Source organism: Colletotrichum chrysophilum (genome assembly GCF_026319265.1).
Source record: "Colletotrichum chrysophilum strain AFK26 chromosome Unknown scaffold_107, whole genome shotgun sequence".
Classification (NCBI taxonomy): domain Eukaryota; kingdom Fungi; phylum Ascomycota; class Sordariomycetes; order Glomerellales; family Glomerellaceae; genus Colletotrichum; species Colletotrichum chrysophilum.
In genome coordinates this window covers 42,705-63,355 of record NW_026517394.1, presented here as the reverse complement: position 1 = coordinate 63,355, position 20,651 = coordinate 42,705, and the positions used below count along the sequence as shown (strand labels likewise).

Genomic DNA, 20,651 nt, shown 5'->3' with positions numbered 1-20,651 from the left:
AGTGACTTCCTTGGTATTGAACAATCTAGGTTGAACATTCGCTTGATGAACTCGACTAACTCATGTATTTCGTATGACCCCGTCCGATCTCAACAGAGCTTTCGCTCCTTCACATTACTCCGAAGCTTCCGGCTTGATCAGGCCAATACTGCTCAACAGCGGCCTGTCACTCACAGCAACCAGGTACGCCGTTGTAGAAAGGTCGTTGATGTGTTGAATCTTGGACCACGCAGGCACGACGAACGTGTCCCTCGAGGACCACTTGAAGATGACCCGGGGACCTGATGGCGGCTCTACAATGGTCTGTCCCTGGCCCTCGTAGCAGTGGTACAGAAACGAGGCCTGCTCGCGCACCTCTTTCGTGGTGTGGTGGCCATCGATGCGCTCAGCCTGGGCGCCGAGAATGGGGGATAGTGGCTTTCCGTTGCTGGTGTAGTGGTAGACGGCGTGAGGACCCTCTTGGGCCTTGAGCTCGACCTCGACCTTGTCCCATGGATGCCTCCATTCGCAGTCTTCAGTCAAACTATTGGATATTAGTACATATTCATAAAGCTTGTGGGAACGTCCTTACACGCTAGGGTAACGGCTCTCGTGATACTGTTCCGCGAAGTGAACAGGAGTGAATCTGAATAGTGGAAGGTTGAGAGCGTCCAGCCAGATGACGGGGGCATCACTCTCGTTGCCGTGGTCGTGCCAATGCCAGACGGGCGTGACGACGACATCACCTCTCCTAAGAGGCATCTTCTTTCCCTCGACGGCAGTGAAGCCCTCTCCATCAATGATGAATCTGAGGGCGAATGCAATGTGTCGGTGGGCTGGTGCGGTTTCTCCAGGATTGACGATTTGAAGACCACCGTAGATGGTGTCAGTGGTGTAAGGTGATTCTACGATGTATAAGCCTCAACGGTCACGTTGTGGGTGATATCAAACATACGCATGGTAGGATTGACCAGCATCAGCACTCTCCTCTCAGCCTGCTTCTCGCCGACCATCTCGGCGGCCTTGTGCAAGAGAGGGAGGTTGTCGGCGTACTTCCAGATGTGTGGCCGTGCGACCGGCTGTGGCGTTGGTGGCACCATCACGTTCATCTGGGACCATAGTGGCTCAAGGTGTTGGGCTGGGAGCTGCTGCAGGTAGTCAGTCATGGCCTTGGCAGACTGGTCGTCTTCGTGAGGGGAATCCATATTGGCGGTTGTGGTAAGTAAGCTTCAAGGTTGGCTGTGTTCGTGACGAAGAGAAAGCCGTTTAGACGTTACAGATGGTGAGAATGAAGTTGAATCGGCTTGGTCGGAAAGGCGCAGTTCAAGAGATGAAGTTGGACGCTGGAGGGACCATTGAAGGAGGTTATCAAGGAGCGTTTCCCCATTATCCCCGGATTGCTGACCCCCTTGCCCGCAGTAAAGGTGCGGAACGGCGCCACCCGGGACGGGTCCGGTGCATGCAGCTGGCCTCATTCCGAGTTCCGACGCGTCGCACAATTCCCCGACCACCACCACCGGAACCAACCATGATTGGCTCAACTTACAGATGCCCCAGTAAGGGACCATTGAGGGGAACATTAGCATCATCTCAGAAACGCGCTTTAAAGAGAGATTTGTCCAAGAACTGCGGCGAAACGGCATCTTTGTTGCTAAAATAGAAATAAACACCTATTTTCTGCCACACATCTGCCCATCATGTCTTGGAACCGTCTTGTCCGCTTCGTTGATGACAACGATGTCGAGCATTTTGGCGAGCCAGAGATCCAGAATGAGACGGAACTGACGGAGCGACTGGACAAGAATGACTTGTGGGCCGTGGTCTTCGATGGCGCAAGTCCCGTCTCAACCCTGACCAAGGGCGAACGCGTGCACGTCAAGGCCCTGCGACCCCTCCTAGCACCGAAGGATGTTCCAATTGTTCGGTGCATTGGTCTGAACTATGTCAAGCACAGTAGGTCACATCCCTTATCAGAACAATGATCAGAGTAAAATGCTGACTGTCTACAGTTAAGGAAGGCGGCCGAACACCGCCACCATACCCGTCCGTGTTCATCAAGCCGGCGACCTCTGTCGCCGCATGGAATGAGGATGTCCCAATTCCAAAGGTCGCTCAGGACGGTACGGTGGACTACGAAGGCGAGTTGGTAAGAAGTTTTCCCTCGCTCATCAGAACTTAAGCTGATGATGATACAAGGCCTTTGTGATCGGAAAGGACGCCAAGAACGTCCCCAAAGAGAAGGCTCTCGAGTACGTCGCTGGCTACCTCACCTCAAATGACGTTTCAGCAAGGGCATGGCAAAGAGACCCCGCCAAGGCCGGCGGTGTACCCCAGTGGTGCTTCAGCAAGGGTTTCGACAAGTTCGCCCCGCTGAGCCCGATGCTCGTCTCTCCGGCGGTTGTTGGCAACGCAAGCGACCTTCTTCTGCAGACATTTGTCAACGGTGAAGAGAGACAACATGAGAGCACAGGCGACCTGCTCTTCGGCGTCGAGGAGATTGTCAGCTTCTGCAGCCAGGGCACAACGTTGACGGCCGGAACCGTGATCCTCACGGGAACGCCGTCGGGAGTTGCTATGGGTATGAAGCCGCCCAAGTATCTGAACGATGGCGACGTCGTTGAGGTCAGGATAAGCAAGTTGGGTGGTGTGAAGAACAAGATGGTGTTTGAGTAAAACCTCAGCAGTCGACTTAAGTCTGGACAGTTGAAAACATTGGACGGGTATCTCTGCGATGAATGAATGTTGTTATATACATAGGGACGCCCGACAGTATCTTTTACAGGCTTCCTGGCATACTGTTTAGCCAGGAAAAGTCGTTGACATCGAATGATATTGCATCCATGTCAAATGCTGCGTCTTGTGCCATGTACGTGAAGGGCATGTCGAAAGTCTCTTGTTCGCTGGGCACAGCTGGTACTGCTGGGTTCGCTTCGGAGTTGGGAAGCGTCTGTGGTTGTGGTTGCTCCTGGAACATCTTGGTCGATAGAATTTGGAGTGCTGCAGCACATCTCTTGGGCGAAGGTCCGAGACTTTCGTGATCGTGTAGAAGAGCCATGGCCTGGTTCCAGGATTTGGAAATGTCGAGTGAAGAGAAGACTGTTGGGCGCAGTCTAGCTGCAATGAGAACTGTGGCGGCGGTGTAAATGTAGAACACCCGATACCACCAGGCGGGAAGGAGACCGAGCGTGCCGTCGTGCCGTTGGAATTGGACAATGACGGAGATGAGGCTTTGCGCTGCCTCGACGCAGACCATGGCGCACTGCTGCATGACGCGAGACGAGAGGTCGTCGTGAACTTGTGTTGAATCGGGGCATTGAGACAAACAGAAGCGTGTGAGCATTGGTCTCAGGAGTAACATTCGAGCATGAAGAAGTCTGGTCATGTGTCAGAGATGAGCCCTCACTCCCAAGTGGAACCTGAAGACTTACCGTATCCGAAGAATGACGGCCTGTCTGCGAAAGACCTCATCTAATTGGGTCTCCGGCTCAGCCATGGCCAGGAACGATGGCGTGTTCTTTTCCCATTTCGTAAGGCGCTGGTCCAGCTGCAAAGCAACACCAAGATCAAGTTCATGCCGCTCTTGGGAATGTTGACCTAAGTGGCTAGGTGATGTGGGAGACTTCAGTCTAGGTGAAGCGGTGTAGAATGCAAGAACCGCTTGGTTGATGACCTCGTACAATTCTAACGATTTCACGAAGAAGCCCTGATACCTGAGACGATGCAATTCAACGGTGTTTCCGCCTTGGGCATCTCCGTCTGGTATTGAAGGTAGAACTACAGTCGATGCCAGATGATCTGAGATCATTGCTGGTCGACCGTGGGTAATGGCAATCATCCTGGGCGATGATGTAAGCTACATGAATTCACAACGAGCGAGATTGTAAACTCACCGATCCATGAGGATGCAGCCATGCCATATCCGCCGGACCAGGTCTCTCTCAGGCTCGCTGGAAAGTTCCAATGCTGTCTCCGGCAGGTGAAGCCCTAGGCCCTGTGCAATCCTTACACAAGACCCAACGATCATCCAAGTCTGGTGAGGATTATTTGTGCTTTGGAGATATTGGCTCATGATAAGTAAACACTGAATGAGTTCAACAGACCCTGTATCCCAAAGAATAAGCTGCAGGAGGTCCTGAGCACGTGTGAAGTACCCTTGGCTTGATGAGTCCCTTTGCTCAGGCGGCATAGACTCAATCAGCTGAGTAGAAAGAGCGAATATGATGTTAAGTATGCTCACGAATACTCGTTCATCCGCATCAAGTGACGTACCAGCGAAGAGAGCGCGATACGAATGGTCAAACCGTTGGCGGTCCAGAAAGGGATACAGAGGATCAACATAGTACCAGTATAGATCCATTAAGTGGTCTGCCTGCTTTCGCGCTGGAAGCACGTAGTCAGCTTGCCCCCCTGGGCCTCCTGCATTCAAAGGGAGTGATGACTTGAAGATAGAGCCCCTTGGTCCTCTAGTCTCCGTTGTCGATCCCAATCTGGCATCTATCGCTGCCTTGATCTGGTTGGTGAAGGAGCCTGCACTGCTGCTACCGAAGTACTCGCCAGTCACTGTGCCATCCTCCCGCACAGTTGTCATCGAATCCACGACCGAGGGACTTGCATCGGACGGGGTGATGGGATGGCGATCCATCCGGCCTCGCCTTGTCAGGTCTGGACCGGACGATGTCGTCGACTTTGGCGTGGCATTGGGCCGGGGACCGGGAGGCAGAGGAGGTTGCGCAAAGGTTGCTTCTGGGGTATGGAGAATGCTGGGCAACGTCATCTGAGGGTTGCCCGGGCTGACATCTGAAGTCCTTTCCCTAGCAGGAAGCGACTTCTCTGGGGTTTCTGAGCTGTAGGTACAGCCATTTCTCAGGTCCGTCCTCTTCCAGCAATTTCCGCATGCTGTATCGCAGCGTTAGCATACGCATAATCAGATGACTTCAGCTTCGGAAGAGACGAAACGTTCTAGAAGCCGCCGCAGTGGACTTCTGCTTCCGTGCCGAACCCCACCAGCCAAGCATCAGAGCACATCAGACTGGCCGGACGAGACCACTCACCGAGAACTCACCTGGGCGCGCCCCATCGCACTTCACTTTCCTCCTCCGACATGCCTCGCATGCCACATCGATTTTGATCCGCTTCGGCTTGGGCTCCATTGTTTTCTCCATCCCGCCGCTGGCCATGCTTGGAACGATAGCGGGCGCACGCACGTGAGGATCGGTATCTCAACGCGCAGAGCCCCCCTCCCGAGAGACGAGGAGTCCTCACGGAATGACGTGGTGAGCGGCTCGGAAGCAGGTCGACGCTGGAGGCCAAGTCTAATCATGGACCTCGGACACCACTCGTCAAAGCAAGATAGGAGATTGCGGGGAGAATAAGCAAAGTTCGGGGTCGGACAGGAATGTTTGGATGGAGAAGAAGGACAATTTCTGGGAGCGCCGCCGAGTTCCGACGCGACCTGAAGAAGCTTGGGAGACTCTTGAAGAGAGCAGTGGGTCCCAAGACGCTTTTGGCGGAGCACGGAAAACGGAACGCTGTCTGATTCGTTCAGTCTAGTCTTCCGGATGTTGTCCGAGTCATGTCCGGGGTTATCCACTGACTACGGAAACCACACTAGCTTATCTTCTCATGCCCTCCCATTGAACAGCTCCGTCCACCGCGTGTTGCCAAGCGGGGCGTGACTTCACAAATATTTCAGCCTCCGGCGTCAGGTTGGATCTTGTTCCGAGACTGGTCAGCGCCGTGCTTGAGTTCGCCTATCCGAACCTGTGCATTACGGATACATACCCACCATCCAGGAGACTCGTCCGGATGAGGAGAAACTGCCCCTGGGCCGATGCGGGGGCCGTCCAGAGTGGGGTCCCGCTGACGCGACAGAACGCCTTTTCTTTGGGTGAGCCGCTCGAAGTGTTGTGGAGTGTGAAGTGGGAGACGAGGTCTGAACCGCATGTAATGGCTACGGATTTATGAGGGAATTTGGCAATCTACATCGCGTCAGCTTGCTTTCGGGACTGTATTGCTGTAGTCTTCATTGGACTTACCACTTGGTGTGTGCCTCCTGCGCCTTTGCAGCAGTGGTCACAGGAACATGTGAATGTAGTTACAGGGGTTGCCGAAATCGATACAATAATGCCGCCGCAAAGGCAGGATCCAGTAAAAGATGTCATATTCGGTATGCCGGCCAAAGTTTTCAACGAGTGGAATGTGCCTTTAATTATATACTGCTGTCCGAATTCTCCTGGCCCTTGGCATCGGCACGGGGACACAGCCTACAGCTCAATACTCAAGGGGCGCAATTTTTGCAGTCTTTCAAGCCGCTATCATAAGGCAGGTCAACTCCACAAGTATTGATCAGGACTTCAACTCCGTTTTGCGAACAGGAACTTTGTCAATTAAGGCTGGAGGAGCATTGGGAATCGCTCTTTGGCTATGCCGTGTGCATGCAGCAACCGCAACTCTAGACCTTTCTATCCGCAACGTTTTCAACCTCCACAAAATCGTCCTTCAACTTCTCCTCTCCAACGCCACTGATACCGAGCGAATGGTTCTTGCCGTCGAATACCTCGGCAATCTGCTCCAAAGTCCTACCCTTCGTCTCGGGGAAGAGGAACCAGATCAAGACCAGCAGAATTGCCAAGATACAACAGAAGACGATGTAATACATCCAGCCCAGATTTGCCATACCGATGGGGTTGAGGAACTGTCCGATAATGAGACCGATAAAGGTAGATCCCAGGGAAATCGTCAACCCCCTTCCGCGAAGCGTGTACGGCATGATCTCGACGGGGTAGGCCATGAGCAACGGCGACCAGGCGATGTCGTAGAAGAAGTAGTAGATGAAAATAAATGCTACCACCGTGTAGCCAGCTTTCTCGTCCTTAGTCCTCGCGAACACACTGGTGAGGATGGTCCAGATGACATAGCAGACCAGCATGCCGGCGGTTGAAATCAGGAAGAGCTTCCGACGGCCAATGCGGTCCACCATCATCGCACCCGCAAACACGGCAGCGATCCAGTTGAAGACCTGGAGGAGGCCGTTGATGAGCGCTTGGTCCTTGGTAGCGGTAATTCCGACAGTGTTGAGCACGAGGGTAAGGTAGTAGGAGATGACGCCACTGCCAGACTGTTCCGAGTTAGCTACCAATCCCCATAAATGGATTCGGAAGAGATTAAAGACATACCCATTGAGCACCAATACCAACGATAACTGCAATCAGAGTTCGCCGACGGTTCGGCCCAGTCTTGAGAAGGTCGAGGTAGGAAGACTCCTTGGATGCCTCCATCTCGATACGGAGGTTCTCCTCAATCTCCTTGATTTCGTAGTCGACAAGAAGCGCGGATGAGTCGCCGCCGGCGTGGTAGCGGGTGATTACTTCGCGGGCAACATCGGTCTTGCCATTGGCAACCAGCCATCTTGGTGACTCGGGAACGAAGTAGAAGAATACACATTGGATTGCGGGAAGGGCACCCTGCAAGATTGATGGGATTCTCCAACTCCATGTCGAGGGCAAGCGGAAGGTTCCATCTGCACAAGGTTAACCAAAGAAGGATGTGGTTCAGGGGTTGAAAGGCCTACAGGTGGACCATGCGGCGAGAATCGCCCCAAAGAAGAAGAATGTGTTGTAGAGCGCACTGATCTTTCCTCGCTGAGTCGGATAGGCGAGCTCAGTGACGAGAATGGGCGCGGGCTGCGCGATGAACGCAGTCGCGGCACCGAGGAGCCAACGAGAGACGATGAACATGGGCAAGCTAACACTGGCTCCCTGCAGTGCGGCGCCGAGGAGCAGGAGGAAAAACCCAATCCACATCGGTGTCTTTCTACCATATTTGTCTGCCAGCCATGTTACAGGAACCAGACCCATGATCTTGCCGATGGGGTACACAGCGTTCATCGTGCCGAGGATCGGTGCGCTTGGATGACCAAAGTAGCCGCGCCATTGCTCAATCGTCTGCAGCCCATTCATCATGGCACCGTCGAAGCCCACCGAGGCAGACGAAAACATCGGAACCAAAAGAGTCAGGTTGAGCAGAAGCAAGTGCTTGGTACGGTACCATGGTGCAGGGTTTTCGGGCAGGACCTTGAGCTGATGTTAGAGTTCGTCATGGCAGAGAGTTGAGGCATGTCATCTGGTGGAGTTTCGGGTGATGGGGGCAACAGCGAGTAAGAACGTACTGCTGTCAGGTCAGAGCCGACGGCCTGTTCGGCCGTCTTCTTTGTAGTCTTTGACTTGAGGAAGCCCATCTTGAATGTGGTCGGGCTACACTGGGATTGTAATGGAACTCCGTTGCAATCGACTTTGGATCAGTGAAGTCGCCGAGCCAAGGACCACTCCGAGGCTCATCAGAGGTTGGAGAAGGAAGACGCGAGATATATGCAGAATCAGTCAAGTCGTGATTATGACTGGGGAACGGAACAGTGTCCGCTACATCCACCGCCCTTGTCTACCCCAGCCGTCCCCCAAACCATCTGCAATTTTCCCCACGGGAGGTGGATTCTTCCCCAACTTGGCGCGTTGGCTAGCTTGATTGAGTGGCTAGCCCGCGGTCCCGGGAATACGGGTTCTTTGACGGAACTCGGGAGTCGGATGACAAGTGGGCTGGGATGAACTCCAAAGAGGCTAGGACTTAGCTCATCTGTTAACGCCGCACGAATTCTGGATCCTCGGTGAGAGATGGTGAAGCATCAGAGTCAGGTGACCTTCACCGACGGGTAGCCACCCCGAGCATACACGTTTTCCGGAATGCTCCCCGGGGACGGTCCCCGAGCAGACTTTCGCGTGCGGTCAGACTCTATGACATCGACACTAGCGAGTCACGGTAGAGATTCTCGAACCCAAAAAGCTCCCCGAGGCCTCTGCGCAGCCGGTTCTGAAACGGTTCTGCGGGGGAGTCGGGGGATCAGTGCTGCATGATAATTAAACTCGAGATCCCCATCCCCCTCAACTTCCGTCGCTCCTCTCCCCGACACGAGATGCTTCCGAAAGACGAGGTTCCAACCGGCCATCTACCGTCGCAATGGACCCACCGCCGAAGAGGATGAGAATGGATGCCGGTCGGGGTCTCCCCGACATGGGACATATGTCCGGCGGCGGCTCTCCTCCCGTCCCTCGTCCTGGCGTCGATCAGGCGCACGCCGAGCAAGCTGATCCCAGGATCCCGAAGCAGAGAACGTGGTCGCGCGCGTCATCCGCCTGCCAGACTTGTCGCGGACGCAAGACAAAGTGCGATAACGAGCGCCCTATATGCGGCTACTGTAGGAGGGTCGGCGCAACATGCACTTATATCGAGGACTCGGCCCCGGCCATGTCGTTGTAAGTTGACCCTACACTAGCATGGCCTACAAACTCTGTCCAGTGCCATTGTGCCATATTTGGCATCGCGCAGACGACATATATCAGTGTGGTACTAATGGGTCGCGGCTGGCTACCAGATGCCAAGGCGTTGGGCCACGGCTACTTGGGGCAATAGAGAACCTAACCAACCTGATCCAACGGAACGAGGAGAACTTTCGTGCCATTCCTCAGCTGAGTCGAGACTTGTCTCGTGACTCTAGCGACTACCCAGACAGCCCAACAGCGCCCAGTGGACGGCAGGACAATCTCAACCTATTCACGGGCCAAGACGGCAACGGCCATGATGGAACTAAGAAAGCGGGCCACCCTTCGCTTTCGGAAACCGCTGGCCTCGACTCGGTGTTAGAGTGGCCGATATTTCCCAAACCGGTGCCTTTCGCGATAGACCCCTTCAGCCATGCCTCCCCACGTGGGGAGGTGTTCTCCCCGAGATCCCCACCAGCGATGGAGTTCTACGAGCTTTCTAGACTCGTTGACCTGTTTCTGGCTAACGTTCATCCCATGAATCCCGTCATCGACGTGTCTATGCTTCGCCAGATGTTGAAGCAAGTTGCCGAGAACGGGCCTGACTGGTCAGCTGCTACGTGCTTAGTCGCGCTTACATGCGCCCTGGGAGCTATATCCCAACGGCCGGGACAGAGGACACCGAGCGGGACCCCACGTGGCTACTCGGTTGAGCCCAACCGTCATCTCGCCTCACGGTACTGGTCCGTTGCGGAGAAACGTCTTGGCTTTTCCATGGGCCAGCCCGGGTGGGAGTCAGTACAGTGCTTGTGTCTTGCAGGGTAAGCGGCCCCTCCCGTATGGTTGACAAATATAATAAACAGGGCTGACCGATTCAGCATATGGCACATGTACAACATGGATCCCTTACAAGCATGGAAATGCTTCAGCATGGCGAGCAACACATGGTACACCACCTCGCTCACCAGCAAGTAAGATAACGATCCCTTTGGTATGGAGCCGCACGAAGCTAACCTGCGTGCTCAGATTGACCTTGCCCGGAAAGGCAGAGACCCCGGACTACCCCCAGTCTCTCTCACTAGAGCAAATACTGTACTTTACATGCTATAAGTCGGAATCGTGAGTTCTTAGTCCACGTATCTCTATCAGGTTCTCAGCCAGCTAAACCGCTTACAGAGAACTTGCCTTTGAGCTTTCTCTGCCGGGCTCGATTCTTGCCGGCATAGATTATCCCTACAACTTTCCTGCTCCACCAACACTGGGGGTGATGAATCTAGACAACAAGGCACTGATGATGGAGCAAAGATCCTGGTACTACTATCTCGCGGAGATTGCCGCGAGACAGCTGATGAATCGCATTGTGCAAGCCCAGCGGCGTTCTCCTCCACACCCCACAGAGCATGGTATAGATCGGATGCTTGAAGTATTTGAGGTATTCGATGCCCAGTTGACGGATTGGTACGAGTCTTTGCCGCCGCCGATCTCATTTCAAATACCCAACGGTGAGATTGCGCCACTGGCGGACGATCTGTGTCAAATGCTCCGCGGACGCTATCTCACAATGCGAGAGCTTCTTTGCCGGCCGTTCGTAAGGCTAGCTTCGACAATTTCGATTGGCATCACAGTGTCGGAGCACATGGTCACCAGGGTAGCTGAAATCGCTTCAAGGGGCCTCCAATATTGCTTATTCAGGATTCAAGCCACGTCTTCCACTCCACACCATGGCCTGTGGCTGCAGCTCAGGGGGTTTGTCACTTGTTCTTTGATTTTAACCGCGGCAGAGCGGGCACAATTCATCCCTTCTTTAAACATGCCTACAAGGGTCGTGTATCCTCAGAATTGGAAGAGAACCATCCTAGCACAGAAGGAGATCCTATCAAATTGCTGGGAATACGAGGAGGGAGGAATAAGTGACTGCGCAAGGGTCTTGGATTGGGCACTTGCCAAGTTTTCAATGTAGCATATTGTACCAACAGCTCTATTCTACAAACGGCGTTAGCTGTATTTATGTGAATATGCATGGCAGGACCATGTCGCGATGTTGCAGCTACTGCAGGGCATCAGGTTCCTCTCACATGACAGGCGTTCCACGTTGCCTTGTATTCCATATTAGGTTAACGAACTAGCCTCAGACAGGCCCATGAATGTCATTTTACTAGACGCCACTGCTGGATCTGAGCGACGCTAGTCTAAAGGTTTTCGGGGACGCGAAGTTGTCGATCTTTAACGTTGAACCGGAATCCTTTGCCGTCGGGGAGTCGGCCTGACCGAGTCCCAACGGCCACTCACGAGGTCCCTTTGCCGACATTAGCGCGACCGTTGAACTTTTAGCTGGCAGATTTTCTACGATCAGACCGGGCTTGGCCGTCCGGGGTTAGCAGACACGAGCAGCGCGATTACCGCGAGCGGACCCGAGACCCGAGATGCAAGACCTTATGTGCGTGGCATGTTCGCAAGGTTTGCCCACGTCTGCGGCCATGCAGTCGGGGCAAATGTCTGACGTTCTCGTTTGTTTCCGGCTGGGGAACTGCCAAGCGATCGGCCCGTCTCCCCGAGTGATCCGTCGGCTTAGCTCCCCGTCTGCAAGCTCCGGGGAACGATTAGGTGCGCCGTTAACTCAGGATCTAAAGCTTTTGATCGCCTACACAGAGACCTACAAGAACCATCGATGTTTTCTTCAATAAAAAGTAAGGTTAAGACGGGAGTTCCGAAACTCAGACGGGTCCCCCCACGGACCAACTGACGTGTGTCATTGGCTTCCCCCCTCGCCGTTGAATTGCGGCGCACGGGCGGCACAAAGGTTGGGATTAACAGATGGTCGAGCTATTCTGGAATCTGTCCTACTGGGTGTCTGCTCGGTTTTGTAAACGATAGAGTAATCTAGCCTGTATGGAGAACTTCTTTCAAGAGGCGTCCAGACAACACAAGTCGGCCTGTACAGTCATCACTATGAACATCCCAATGGCTTTCTGTACTCAAAACCTGAAGACAGTGAAAACTCGAATTTCGGTACGTGAGGTCGAAACGGATACATGTATGGGCATCCAATCTGGCCCTGAGAAAGCTCTCTCATGGCAACGGCTTTCCTCCCACATTGACCATGACCCTGCTCCCTGATCCATTGGCTGTGTGCAACTCAGACTCCACGCCTACACATGACCCTAGACCTCTCCTTACTGCAGCTGTTTTGAGCAGTCGACTCAGCTCCATCCTATATCGACGTGCTGCCATTCAGCATCAAGGAGGCTATCCGTGGAGAAGACCCATGCATCTCTTTTGTGTAAACGGCTGAGCTCTCCTCGGCATAAAATCCACTTGTGCAGACCAGTAGTCCAGTCGTAGGCTACATTGAGCATGTAGCTTCCCGCCTCCACCCTGGTATTGGCCATTCCACGTTCCATGCTCAATAATTTACCCTTGTCAGTCCATACCGTGTTGCCTCTACTTCCAGCGACTTTCATGACTGGGACTTTGCACATCAACGAGCCTCTGGGTGACAGATGGCCTTTGGCGACGGGTTTCATGTGCCATGAAGAGCCGACGGAGTTGGACGATTCTATGGTTTCCGGCATCCAGCATCTTCCTTCTTCCTTAGACGAGCGCCGGTGCAGCAGTATGTCTGTGTCCACTCCCGCGGAGGCTGCCAGTTCCGCCAACGCGTCAGCCAAACTCATAGTATAATCCACTTTGACCTCATGGGAAGGATCTATCAGTCCCAGTACTCCGTACAATAAGTCGTTCTCCAAGGTGGCCTCCCAGTGGCCTGTGGCCCTGAAGGCAGCCCCGACTGTTACTTTTGTACTCCACGTCTCTGTGCCCATCCATTTCGCATGTTCTGTAGTGTCACACGCAGAATACCCTGTGTTGTACATAGACATGCCTTCGGATGTGATGCTCACTGGTAAGGAGACTGTGCCTGTTGCCACATGCACCGGATCCATAATGGCATATCTGGTTGCTGGTGAGTTTTCCTGAAAGGACAATAGGGTTGCCACTCTGCTGGCGGACAGCACTTGCCCTGTTCCCGTCAAGAACTCCAGGCAGCTGGATGCCATTGCCTCTTGCCAGGTCCACACTCTGCCCATCCACTCACAGGACATCAACTGTGCTTCCAACTCCATCAAAGGTTCCCTAAAGTACTCCTTGTCCCAGGGGCCGTCTGTTTCCAGCAAACCCCTAGGCACTTGAATCTGAATTTCGGGAATTACCGCAAGTGTTTTTTGGGCTATTCTGTATTTGTCTCTCATCGTTGGAACCTGTTGGCCTTTGTGTTCTCCGCAGGATTGATCAATACATCTCTGATCCATCCAGAGGTGTTTGCATTCCCTTAAGGTTGTTTTTCTGACGGCAGCCATTAATTCAGGCTTCCATTGGTTCCACACATAGCTGAGAGCCACATAGGGCTGCCCGTGATCCTCAACAACTTCATCATCCTCCAAATCCAGGAGTTTATCGCCCCGCATACAACAGTCTGTGCATTGGTGTGTTTGTTGAGCAGAGAAATCTGGTCTGGTGGCTTGGACAGTCCTTTCCTCGGCTGTAGTTGCAGCAGCATTCTCCCTGTGTTGCAGCCTATTAGCGTAGTACATGAGGCTGCGTGAAAAGTCACGATGCGTTATGGCTCGCGCCGCAAGCAACGCGACCTGCTCCCCTACGTATGCTGTTACGCCCCTTGGGAAGTTATTCGGTCCTTCGTCTCGACTCCAGCCACTCACGTGCGCTCCGGTATTACGTGCATTCCGTGCCTGAGCAGTTTCTTCGAAGAAACGCGCTGCCTCTTCCTCGAATGCCGTGACGTTGTGTATCGCTGCCTCATTCTGAGGCTCCCACACGCCATCTTCGCAACTCCACCAACCACACTCAGTCTCCCCATCCCTCAGCCGAGTCTCTCTCCCTCCCTTTGCGAACCTGCATTCCACCTCCTCCCAGGGAGAACTACGCGTTCGTTGCATCATGTAACGCCCCCGATGTGCGGAAGTCGGGTCAACGTTCGTGGCAATCACCACGTACGTGCCGTTCTCCTCCTCCATTTTAGTTTCTCCTCCCATGTCCTGATTGCCTAGACCGGTACTAGGAAATCGGCAAGCTATTCGTGGACAACGTCGGCTGGTGGGACTTATGGCCTCTGGGTATGTACAGCTGTCGCGTCTCCCGCCGCTAACAGACTTTTTGATTGTATTTCGGGTCAGATGCTGCAATTCGATGTGGGACTTTGCGCGGCGAACAATGCAAAGAGTTGAAGGGGGACTAAAGACCTCGCAGTAAGCAAGGGTCAAAAAGGAAGAAGCGAAACGAAAATAGGAAACAGGCTGAGGTGGGTGAATAAAACAAGTAGATGATGACATCAGCAGGCCCAAAGAGGGGTAGTAGCAAGTAGGAGCAATGTGCGTATCTCTTTCGCGACCAATTAGGAGAAGTAGCTTAGTGGTCAATTTTCTCCAGTGGTCGTGTCTTTTAACGTTGGAAGAAGGATGCCAAGTTGTGTAAGGATGGACACGATGCTTTCTTGACATGTCCAAGCCCCGGTTGCTCATCGCGTCTGAAATGCCTCTACGTGAGACAAAGGCAACTTCCCTTCGAGAAGCTGTCGCACGCAACGAGGAGAGGTACTTCCGGCGTACATATTCGTCCGCTGCCAATGGACAGTTGAGCCCTGGCCCTGTTGATGGTTCCTCTCCACCTCTCCAACGAGTGGCACCGAATATCAGCTCCTGGATGAGGTAGTCCGCATCTGAGTGGGGCCGAAGCCGTATGTGTATCTTTGACACCAAAATCATCTCTCTGATCGGAGTTCGGCACGGAGTAGCCTTTGACCGCTACGACGAAAACGGTTGGCTCAGCCGATCGACAACGCGAAGTTGGTCTTTGAAGCTGTGATGACTTCATCCTTACATCAGCTGTCGCGGTAACACGGAGCTTGCAGACACCGACGCCGGCCCCGTCTCTCTGTCCTCCGATGTCGTGGGGAAACAGAGGTCTCTCATATATCATCGATTATGATGAGATGTAGATAGAAATGCCAGCTGGAGAACACAAAAATCACGTTTGACTACTCACAATCATGGGCAGAATCGATACTCACATTCACGCTCTTCCTCCGGCGTACGTTGCTGCGGTCGAAGCGGCCGGGGGTGATCCATCAGGCTTCCCCTCGCCAGATTGGTCCTTGGAAGCCACCTTCAGCTCGCTGAACTCAATCAGCACATCCATCGGTAGTTAAGCCACTCTTTAATTATTTGAATTCACATACTAAGATCTTTTCCAAAGCGATATTGTCAGTGTCGGCGCCGGGACCCTCCATCGCTGGCGCAGGTGCCGCGGGCCGCAAGCTGGCTCGAGATCTGAACCAGCATCTGGGCAACCTTACTACGAACCCAAAGTCCGAGCAAAGACTCGGGTTCTTCGGTGCGCTTCCGGATTGGCAAGATGTTGAAGGCACTCTCGCCGAGCTCGACTTCCTTTTCGGGGAACAGAAGCTCTGTTTCGGCGTTACCGTCTTCACGTCTTACGGTGACAGACTGCTCGGCCATCCTTCCTTCAAGCCGATCTGGCAGAAGCTTCAGGCCTACAAGGCGTTGGTGTTCACGCACCCAACGTCCCTCGATGTGACACCCAAGTTCATCGCGGACAACCTCCCACAACCCATCGTTGACTATCCCATGGCAACCACCCGCATGGCGGTAGACCTGGTGTTGACTGGAACACTGCGTGCTTGTCCCGACGTCGACGTCATTTTGTCCCATGCTGGAGGCACTCTACCCTTTCTTGCGAACAGGGTTATGGGTTCTTTGAAGATACCGTCGGTCGAAGAGATGCTTTCAACAGACTTCGACACGGCCGAAGCTGACTTTGCTCGCTTCTACTACGATACGGCCTTGAGTACTAGTCCAGCCCAGCTACTTGGCTTGCTTGAATCTGCAGAACCATCGCATGTTCTATTTGGATCCGACTTTCCGTACTGCCCCCAGCCGGTAGTTGAGATGCAAACTCAGCTCTACGACAACTTCGTTGATACCAACCCTCGAGGGGCGGTAATCAATCCTGAAGTTCTTCGACAAAACTCGAAGGCTCTTCTGACCAAGCACCAGCAAAAATGCAACATAAATTGGGACTACGATGCTAGCACTGGGAGGGAGACAAAGATTTGAGGTCGTCTAAGTAGATTGAGCAACTCATTGAATAGTCTATGGATAATCGCTTGCGTTATGATATGCGTGTGTTGAATGGTTCCGCCTTTTGGCATCCTGCTCTCCCAGTTCTACTCAGCATCAACCCACTCAAAGGGCAACTCGCCCTGTTGAAGCCTGTCGAATCTCTCCCGCTCCTCGGGTGACATGTCGGCGCGCAAAGCAGCCGCCTCGGCGCTCAGGTCGTCCACCTCCACATCAGCCATGGCATCTTCCAGCCCGGAAGCTCCCTCCTCGTGCTCCACTTCGTCGTCGCTGTCATCCATTTCGAAGTCATCGTCATCCGCATCGTCAGCGTCTTCTGCGTCGCCAACGTCCTGCGCGATGCGCCTTCGCTCCTCCTCCTGGACCCGACGGCGATAGGCCTGCAGCGCGACAATGCACTCATCGTGACGGAAGTCGTGGCTCGGCCACCCATGCGCGAGGTAGATCTCCCGGGGCTCGGCAAGATTGTCCTTCGGACCGAGAACCTCGGCGTCCAGCTCCTCTGTTGGCGGCAGCGGGATCAGGTTCTGGCCCAGCTCTGGAACTAGCTGGGCGAAGTAATCAACCACAGAGTACGACTGAACGGTCCGCCACGGCTTGTTACGCGGGACCTTGCCGACCTCGTAGATCTTCTCTCTGAACGGGGAGAAGATTCCTCGACTGCAGTCCACAATCCACCAGTACGGAACCGAGGTAGTCGATCCCCAGCGCTCGCCGTGAGTGAGTGCGACGACGTCCGGAGGCAGGTCCATCGGCCCAGCTGGGGTCGAGCTCATCGGCAGAGCAGCGAGCTCCAGAAGGCCCGCGTCGCCGCGGTCAGACCACTGGCTGAAGTCACCCATGTGACGGAGGTAGCGCACGGCTTTGGAGTGTGGTGCGACGTTCCAAGGACCCGGACGCGGTCCGTCGTGCATCGGTCTCGGGTAGGGGAGATGGCGCAGCAAGTCGATGACAGTCTCGGAGCGTCTCAAGGCGCGAAGAGCGCCGACGTCGAGGTCGGCATCGGTCCAGCCGCCTGCGGGAGGGAAGTCGATGTATGAGGCTGGGATGTATGCCGAGAGGGTGAGGATGCGGTAATATTCCGTGAGCCCCGCGACCACATCGTCACGATTGTACGTGCAGTTGAGAGGGTGATGGTTTGTTGGGAGGGGCATGGTGTTGTTGGCTAATTGACTTAAACCGACGATTGAGGCGGATGAGGCGAAGGCCTTGCACTGCAGAAATGAATGTGACACAGTTGAAGGAGTGAGAGTTAAACCGTCTACCGCTGTTTTGGCGGCGATCGTGAAAAGATGCACTGTTTGCTGCCTGTCTAAACTTCACGCGACGCGTTTGCTGTGTGTGTTGTACACCCCGCTCTGGACCACGGTCTAGCAGGCCTGGCTTGGCGAAACCATTGGAGAATGGTGGGCTATTTTCAGAGGGTGGCGCGGGAACATGCAGATATCTTTTCCCTCAACCACTCAACCAACCGGCGGCTCATCCAGCTAACTGACAAGGGTTTGATAGGCTGGTTTGACAGGCGGCTTTCAGACGTGAGGCGCAATCAATCTCACCTCATATGGGAATGTTCACTTAAATCTCACATCATGTGTCGTTGAGAGTAGTATAAAGACGCTCCAGATGATCTCTGTCTTTTTTCCGATGAAAATACCTAGGCATCCAAGTAAATAACGTTCATTTGCACTTTGAATCCCTTCAAAAAACACGGCCCCACCCGGCGGCCCACCTCTTTGAACCCCGGCATGGCGACAGAAGCAAAGACCCTCTGCTACGTTCCCGCAGCTCGAAAAAGACGCAGCGGGAAAATCACGGAACAGGAGTATTTCTCTCATCTGTTTCAACAGCTTTTGATGACTGGTGTAGCATCCTGGAGACGAAGACGTTCATGAAGAATTATATGAGATGGATCCTGTGGCGTATGAGATCAACTGCTGGATCAACCGTTCGCTCGAACCTGTCGATGGTATGTATCCGAATGCCAAGTTTCTACATGAGTAAAAGGCTCTCATATTTTGTAGACATTTCGGCATTCCTTGCTGTGTTTGCAGATCGTCATGAGGTTGATTCATTAGAAAGGGCTCTGGAGCAGCTGCGTGAGAAATCACCGAATTATACCAGCAGTATGCGCAAGACACTAGCACTGTTGTTGTTGCGAGACCGTAATGCAAAGGTGTTGAAGTGGTTGTTGAGTGAAGGTATTTCATGTTACGAATCTACTTTCGAAGACGAAGCAATTCGCGTGAAGAAGGACAAGGATCCCGAAACGTGGAAAGTTCTTAAGGAGAGCAACTATGTGCCAGCGCAGGAGTGGAGAAAGAAGGGTGGCCTGTTGAAGAGAAGTGAACTACTAGGTACTCACTTGAAAGATCACTGATTTCAATGGATGAGTCAATAGGATGGGGATAGCTGAGACGATAGTAATATATCTGAACGGTGGGACCTTTTCATCCAGCTTGGACCTACTCATATTCATCTTCGCCTCTTAAGTAAAGATGAGTGACCATGGCATAGGCATGTGCTTTTATCACTATGCAGTCTGACTTCTTGTTCGCTGAAAGCAAAAAAATGCCTTCGAATCGTGCAGTGCATCCCCATCTTGACGATCAGCCTAACTAAGTTGCGCAGCAGCCCAATTTCTCATTCTCTTGGTCGCATCCCCAACGCGCCTAATGTTTCCTTCTAGTAAGATGAAATCATGCCCCTCATGCTCTGGTAACTCAACAAGTAGATCTAAATCGTTCTGACTGCAGCTGACGTACTCCGAAAACGACTGAATATCATCCCTGAATGCCTCCTGCTGACCTCCAGTAATGTACAAACTCTTCGTCGCGTTGGAGATGTCATTGACCCATCCGAGATCTCCATCCATGGGCATAGCCAAGGCCAGATCGCTCTCGTCGGACTTGTTCTTGACAGGGAAACGGGGATGAAGCAGCTCCGCCGTGGCACCGTGCATGCATGTCGTGGTGAGCATATCCACAAAATTGTTCTCTTGAAAGGAACGCGTTGTAGTCTTGCTTGTGAGCCACGGTGAAACGAGAAACACGCCGGCGAGGCGTCCACTGAGGCTGAATGGTGCGATATCCAGCTGTGCAGGGAGACAAAGGTGGCGGGCGACCAAGAGAGCCAAGTTGCCTCCCGCCGAGTCACCACCGATGATGAGATTGTCTGGCCTGACGCCAGATTGAAGCAGGTGATTGAGAGCAGCGATACCCTGACGGAGCTGTGTGGGATACCGCGCTTTGGGTACGAGAGTGTACTGCAGGATAGCCACCGCCACTTCCGTTTTCTCACCTGGGCCGCCGGCAATGTATGCCTCCCAGCACCACTCGACGTGGCCAGGCAGTAGCGGCACGACGTAGCCGCCCCCGTGGAAGAAGAGCACGAATTTCTTGGCTTTCTTGCGGTTGCCGAGCCACATGATTGAGCCGTCATTCGCCGGAAGCATCTCAACATCTCGCTTCAGCTTTTCAGCAAGCCGTGGGTTAACCAGGCGCTTCTTCTCGATCCAAGTCTCATAAGTCTTGAGAGTAGGCGGCTGCAAGAACTGAATCTCCCGAGCTTTCATGGACCCAAGTACGAAGCGGTAGAATGCGCAGAAGGCGAACAGGCGGAGGGACATGCCTCTCGCGATTGCGAACGGTAGCCCATAGCAAAAGTTCCAAACCAGCTGGAATGGGGCTACGGGCCCAGGTTGTCAGTTCAAGTTTGTTGTAAACTTGTCAAGAAAGCATACCTCGGAACAAAAGCCGCAAGAGCAGATCTCTCTTTTCACCCAGCGATAGTTGGGGTCTAGACGATCGTGCAGACATCTTCAACGGCTGGTTTTCAATAGGCGTCAATGAGCTGCGATTGGAATGGTGATTTGGGTTCGTCTCGTGTCAAACAGAAGCTTCGCCTATCCAAGCCAGTGGGAGGGAAATGTGGGCAAATAGGCAGCCGAGAGCAAGCTAACAGTACGATACAGAATTTCGGGCGACCTTCTCGCGTCTGCGGTGCAATCAAACAAAGCGTTTCGTTTTGACCTGAAGAAACAGGAAAAGTGTCGCCCAGAATGTCACTGACATGTCTGTCCGCAGAGGCACGGGCTTGGGGGAAAATGTGTCAAACCCAACTACCGACCGTCCTGACCGAGGCATAAACCAGGGACGAGAGCTGCGTCAAGAAACCTTCGCACTCGTTTACC

The 20,651-nt window shown here is 53.5% G+C and overlaps 7 protein-coding genes across 7 annotated transcripts; 2 read left to right on the top strand and 5 right to left on the bottom strand.

Annotated features, from left to right (window-relative positions):
* Window positions 1–114: 114 nt before the first annotated feature.
* Window positions 115–1,184, bottom strand: COL26b_010232 (uncharacterized protein; the record flags this gene model as incomplete). The annotated part of the gene is made up of 3 exons (XM_053182939.1): window positions 115–523; window positions 572–884; window positions 935–1,184. The coding sequence occupies 3 exons, from the start codon at window positions 1,182–1,184 to the stop codon at window positions 115–117; spliced, it is 972 nt and encodes a 323-aa protein (XP_053033108.1).
* Window positions 1,185–1,676: 492 nt separating this feature from the next.
* Window positions 1,677–2,652, top strand: COL26b_010231 (uncharacterized protein; the record flags this gene model as incomplete). Its single annotated transcript, XM_053182938.1, has 3 exons — window positions 1,677–1,932; window positions 1,989–2,125; window positions 2,176–2,652. 3 exons carry the CDS (start codon window positions 1,677–1,679, stop codon window positions 2,650–2,652), a joined length of 870 nt encoding a protein of 289 aa, XP_053033107.1.
* A 103-nt stretch (window positions 2,653–2,755) lies between these two features.
* COL26b_010230 (uncharacterized protein) lies at window positions 2,756–3,472 on the bottom strand (the record flags this gene model as incomplete). Its single annotated transcript, XM_053182937.1, has 2 exons — window positions 2,756–3,353; window positions 3,408–3,472. The coding sequence occupies 2 exons, from the start codon at window positions 3,470–3,472 to the stop codon at window positions 2,756–2,758; spliced, it is 663 nt and encodes a 220-aa protein (XP_053033106.1).
* A 2,958-nt stretch (window positions 3,473–6,430) lies between these two features.
* On the bottom strand, window positions 6,431–8,215 carry COL26b_010229 (uncharacterized protein; the record flags this gene model as incomplete). Its single annotated transcript, XM_053182936.1, has 4 exons — window positions 6,431–7,096; window positions 7,155–7,498; window positions 7,550–8,057; window positions 8,147–8,215. The coding sequence occupies 4 exons, from the start codon at window positions 8,213–8,215 to the stop codon at window positions 6,431–6,433; spliced, it is 1,587 nt and encodes a 528-aa protein (XP_053033105.1).
* Window positions 8,216–15,351: 7,136 nt separating this feature from the next.
* On the top strand, window positions 15,352–16,438 carry COL26b_010228 (uncharacterized protein; the record flags this gene model as incomplete). Its single annotated transcript, XM_053182935.1, has 2 exons — window positions 15,352–15,502; window positions 15,558–16,438. The coding sequence occupies 2 exons, from the start codon at window positions 15,352–15,354 to the stop codon at window positions 16,436–16,438; spliced, it is 1,032 nt and encodes a 343-aa protein (XP_053033104.1).
* A 110-nt stretch (window positions 16,439–16,548) lies between these two features.
* Window positions 16,549–17,616, bottom strand: COL26b_010227 (uncharacterized protein; the record flags this gene model as incomplete). Its single annotated transcript, XM_053182934.1, has 1 exon — window positions 16,549–17,616. One exon carries the CDS (start codon window positions 17,614–17,616, stop codon window positions 16,549–16,551), a length of 1,068 nt encoding a protein of 355 aa, XP_053033103.1.
* A 1,457-nt stretch (window positions 17,617–19,073) lies between these two features.
* Window positions 19,074–20,087, bottom strand: COL26b_010226 (uncharacterized protein; the record flags this gene model as incomplete). The annotated part of the gene is made up of 1 exon (XM_053182933.1): window positions 19,074–20,087. The coding sequence occupies one exon, from the start codon at window positions 20,085–20,087 to the stop codon at window positions 19,074–19,076; it is 1,014 nt and encodes a 337-aa protein (XP_053033102.1).
* Window positions 20,088–20,651: the final 564 nt, after the last annotated feature.